Source organism: Macrobrachium nipponense, chromosome 15, assembly GCF_015104395.2.
Source record: "Macrobrachium nipponense isolate FS-2020 chromosome 15, ASM1510439v2, whole genome shotgun sequence".
Classification (NCBI taxonomy): domain Eukaryota; kingdom Metazoa; phylum Arthropoda; class Malacostraca; order Decapoda; family Palaemonidae; genus Macrobrachium; species Macrobrachium nipponense.
Window position 1 is genome coordinate 44,816,471 of NC_087208.1, and position 5,193 is coordinate 44,821,663.

General features: G+C 33.9%; 1 protein-coding gene across 1 annotated transcript; it reads right to left on the reverse strand.

Moving 5' to 3' along the window:
• Positions 1 to 208: 208 nt before the first annotated feature.
• On the reverse strand, positions 209 to 1,483 carry LOC135226843 (pro-resilin-like). The gene is made up of 3 exons (XM_064266533.1): positions 1,438 to 1,483; positions 813 to 890; positions 209 to 661 (listed from the first exon to the last, which is right to left on the reverse strand). The coding sequence occupies exons 1-3, from the start codon at positions 1,447 to 1,449 to the stop codon at positions 311 to 313; spliced, it is 441 nt and encodes a 146-aa protein (XP_064122603.1). The 5' UTR covers positions 1,450 to 1,483; the 3' UTR covers positions 209 to 310.
• Between the last annotated feature and the right edge of the window lie 3,710 nt (positions 1,484 to 5,193).

Consider the following 5,193-nt stretch of genomic DNA (forward strand, 5'->3'; position numbering starts at 1 on the left):
AGGAAAACTTTTAATGAAATTTAAACTGTAATTTGTCATTGTAATGATTGACAATGAATTCCCTCGATATGTTGGGAATTTATAATGAAAAGATAATAGACATTTTCTTTTCATCAATCTCTACTGAATATTTATTTAAAAAAAATTACCTCTTCATTGTAGGTAAAGTTGTTTGTTGAATATATTAGAGAATAAATGAAAGGAGGTGATTAATTAGACATTTTATTTGCTTAAACAGAGCAATAAATATTTGTACAATAAATAATGGCGGTAGTGTACCATCAAGCCTGGGCAACCTTCATCTCCAATCCTACTTGGATTCGTTGGAGTCGGGAGCAGAGTAACGAGGCCTTGGTGGGGCGTATCTAGGAGCCTCGAAGGATTCACTGGACCCGGATTCGACGGAATCGGGGAACTGGGCCTCTCCTTCGTAGGATACTTCGGCTACGTATCCGTCGTCGCCGTCGACGTGGTAGGACACCTTCTGGAGACGCCCGTCGGGAAGCTGGACGTAGTAGGATCCTTCAGTGTCGTCTCCGTCGCGGGATTCCTGGTGTCCGAACTCGTTGCTGGAGGAGTCGTCGCTCACGGCCCAGTTGAAGCTGTACTTGGCTTCACTGGATTCGTAGGACTCCTCCGAGGATTCGGAGCCTGAGGATACCTGCAAATAAAGAAAAGTTATAGAGTATAGTTAATTACTCATAGGAGAAAATTTTAGATATTAGATGTTGACAAATCAATTTAAATAGGAATTACTCTTAAGACTCCACAATATTTTTGACAACCTTGAACAGTAAAAGGACATCACTTACTCTGGGGGCAGCATAGGAGTAGGTTTCCCTGCTGTCCGCAGCAACAAGGGCGGCCAAACCCAACACAACAAAAAGGATCTGAAAGGCATGGAAAGAATGAACAACTTTATTTAACCAAAGCTAAAATACGTTCAGCTTCAAGCGAACGAATTCAATTTATGATATAAATTTTGATTTGATTTTATGACAATTAGTCTTTCTAAGCCCAGCATTAGGGCACCTTTTGTCCATTCAGCACTCAAGACAATGGTAAAGGGGAGTTGGAGTGGTTGGAAAGCAAGCTACAGAGATCCAGAAAATATATTAGAAAAAATACATAGATTTCGAAGAGAAGCTATATGAAAAGGTAAACATTTGCACTATGAGGTAATGTTTGGAAAAGTTGAACACCGCGATAAAGAGATCCAGACAATACAGATGAAGTACAAGGACGTAAAGGTAGAATTGGGAAAGAACCCGACAGTTGAACTGAAAATTTACCAAGACTGAAGAAATTGAATAACCAAAATTTACGAAATGAAGTTTGAATGGAGTCACAGTAAAAGATTCAAGAGAAACCTAGACTTGACAAGAACTGGAGACCAGTCTAACTAGATTTTGACTTCTATGGAAACACAAAGCTTACCTTAGACTGCATGACGATGTATCGAGTGACTTCAGTACTCTATTCCTCCTTCCCTGGACACAGCCAAATATATATACCACCCTCCGCTAAAAGGGGGCGTGGCTCAGCTCATTAGAATTCAAGTTTTTTTCACCTGCCTAGTTTCGTAAGCTCACGCTTCGCTTGAATACTTTATGAGACCGACTACAAAACCGGGTATTATTTTAGGTGTGTGTGTTTTCTAAGTTTATATATATTCGAAAAAATTCTTGGTTGGACTATAAACGGGGACGTCGTTCTGGAAATTGGTATAATTGGATGTTCGATTGTTGTACTTTCTCTGTGTCGGAACTAAAATTGAGTGGTTGTTTTCTTGTATAACCAGGTTACTAAATTTGAATTGTTTAGAATTGTTTGTCTATTATTATTATTATTATTATTATTATTATTATTATTATTATTATGTATTATTAAGTTATTTTATTATTTTTTTTATTACTATTATTATTATCATTATTATTATTATTATTTTTGATTGATTATTAGTATTATTATTATTAATTATTATTTTACTTGAAAAATATTGCTGCATCCGCTGCATTCAACTTGTAAATAGTCTTCTCTTCATTTTTCTAGAAAAATAGAGAAGCCGTATTTACAGATTTGAATGGAGCTGTGCAGCGATTATCGCTTCAAATAAACTTGTTTGAGAAAGAGGGTCTCCTTCCATGATATTATTATTTATTATTATTATTAATTATTATTATTCGTTATTATTATTTTATTATTATATTATTAATTCGTATTGTTATTTATGATTATTATTGTTATTATGATTATTATTAGTTATTATTATTTTATTTATTATTATTATTTATTATTAATTATTATTATTATTATTAACTCTACGTAAGTGTCATTCGTATCCAGAAAAGGTTTGGTAAATCCTGTAATTTAGTATTATTATTATTAATTATTATTATTATTAGTATTATTAATTATTATTATTATAGTTAATTCTACAAGAGTCGCTTCGTGATCTAGACAGGTTTTTTGGTAAAAATCACATAGTCTGTTATTATATATTATCATTATTATTATATTAGATTATTTTATTAATTATATATTATTATTATTATTTTTAGTGTATTATTATTATTATTATACTAAAGACTTATTCCAACTTGATTCGTCTGCTAAGAGCTGTAGAACCTTGATATAGATTTGGATAAAAACATTATTATTATGATGATGATGATATGATGATGATGATGGATGATGATTATTATTAGTATTATTATATTATTATAGCTGTTGTTGGAAGTTTATCGATCTTCTTATTCTACTATATAACCAAATCATTTTTACACCCTCAACTTTACAACAGAAAAGAAAACTTATACATAAACCCTTGCATCATTTTTATTTAACATATTATATTCTTTTAAAATTAATAGAGTTTGTGGCTTATTCAAAGCACAACGGATGTTACAGAGATGGTAAAAAACAAAAAATTAAGCATTTTCGTTTTCCATAGATTTCGTACTTAATAATGTATAGCATACCAACGTATTTTACTGTGGTGCACGGCGTATTTCTTCTTGCAAATAAAGGGCAAATCTTTCCCTTCATACGTTATAATAAGTAGATATCTTATTAATGTATAGTTTTCATCAAGGTTCAAAGATGATAAGTTGGTTTAATTAAGTACCAATACACACGTCACTGTATCTGCGTATTATTGCTGAGATCATTATTCCGGGCCTTGAAATCTCCCGATAATGAACGTTTGTATAACATCATTCCTTGCAATTAACAGTGATTAAGTAGTAAGTGAGGGAAATGACAAAACTTAAAGGTTATTTTAATTCAAAATTGGCATTCATCTTATGTTTCGATTTATGTTATAGGAACTGTTATCATTTTCATGTATATTTGACAGGTCAAAATTAAATTTCAGTGTTACGTAATTTATGTCTGCGATGAAATTTCGTATCATAATAATTTCATGGTCAATCTACGTCTGGTTGATACAGCATACCTTGACATATTATGTAAAGTCAAATATCTTCATAAGACGCTGCTGTCAGGACGAGCATATAGAAAGGAGCATATAGGAGGGTGAATTGGGGGGCCCCTCTCGGTGCATGTTTCAAGATGTCTACCGCGGGTAGGTACTAAGGCAATATATCAGTTTGGTACGGATGAGGCAATAGGTGAGTATCCGGATAATATCTACTTGAAATATCGGATTGTTTCGTATTGCTAAAATATAAGTCACAACTAGATACTATTGAGGTATTTGAGATGAATATAATAACAAAAACATAAAAATGAGAAAGAAATACTCTTGGTGAGGGAAACAAAGTTTATAGTTATATATATATATATATATATATATATATATATATATATATATATATATATATATATATATATAAATGAACTAGAACCTCTTTACAAGATATCAAAACAGACACAAGCCATATCTATGGGTAAATCACAGTAACTCTTATCCATTGCAGCTTGGAATATCACACACTGAAATAGATAAACTTTCGCAGAGCTATCCCGGCATTCCGCCTTTTCTCCCCGTAACTGTCTCCATCGTTCTGGCTAAGACATGCCATTAAGAATGGACATAGTTCGTACACATACACATGAATTCACACCTTCGGTAACTGGTTGCAGCCAGTTTTCAAAGGCACCTTGAATAAGCTCTCATGGCACTGATATGCTTAGGTAAGGAAGTTTATCATCGCACCACCCAAAAAAAAAGTCATCAGCATTCTTAAGCTGTCGCCCGAACTCTCAGTCTCCAAGGAAGTTAAAAATGATGAATCTGTACATTCCTCCTTTTTACAGATTAGCTCAGCCACCATCCTGGCTAGCCCCTGCCTAGCCACAGGGCACATAAATTAGCTCTTATATAAAAAACACACTGGCCAGCTCATTAAACGCAAAATATAGTAGTAACTGCACGTCTCTGGTAGTACAACGTAATGTTCTATCACACTTCATCTCCAAAAACAATTGGGTGTAGAAACTTTCTCATTTTGGATTCTTGAATATCACTCTTTGTCTGCAACTGCCAGCACAGACTCGCAGAAACACGCTGTAGGAAGGCGAAACGTCTCCCAGTGGAAGACATCCAACGGCTTCTGTAGACCCAAAAGCGCTGTAGAACTCTGTAGACTCGTAGGAACTCTCTTTAAATAGGCACACAACAGCAACATCTCTGCAACAGCTGGTGGGCATCTTGCTAGCGTCGGGGAACGACGATTATGGTGTTCTTAAGTATGTCAGTCAAGTCATCGGTCAATCAAAAAAGAACTAACCCCAGACATACTTCTATCAAATAAGGACTTCAAAAATTCCCAAAAATTCCATATATATAAATCACCATATTAATAATAACACCACTCCAGTGATGAAAATATTACCTCCATTTAATTAATAACCCCACAAAATCATATTCCCTCTTTATTTCATCAATAACCATGTGTTAATAAAACCACCACTCCAGCAATAAAAAATATTCACCTCTGTTTCAGCAAATAAAAAGTACTTACCTCTATTTCACCAATAACTCTATGTGGAATAAAACAAGTCTCCAAAAAATATCATATCTCCAAGCAGGATAATCAAAAAATGTAACTCCACCTCCAAAAAATTGCACTCAAAGCATCTAGCTGACACACTCGAAAAATATTGCCCCACATCTCCTCAAAAATGTGTCTCCATTTGCAGCAAAAATGGCTGCAAAATAATTGAACT

Excerpts from the sequence above, each read along its gene's own strand:
- LOC135226843 (XM_064266533.1), bottom strand. Across the intron at positions 662-812 it reads ACTCCTATGCTGCCCCCAGA|GTATCCTCAGGCTCCGAATC; the intron begins GTAAGTGATGTC and ends CTTTATTTGCAG.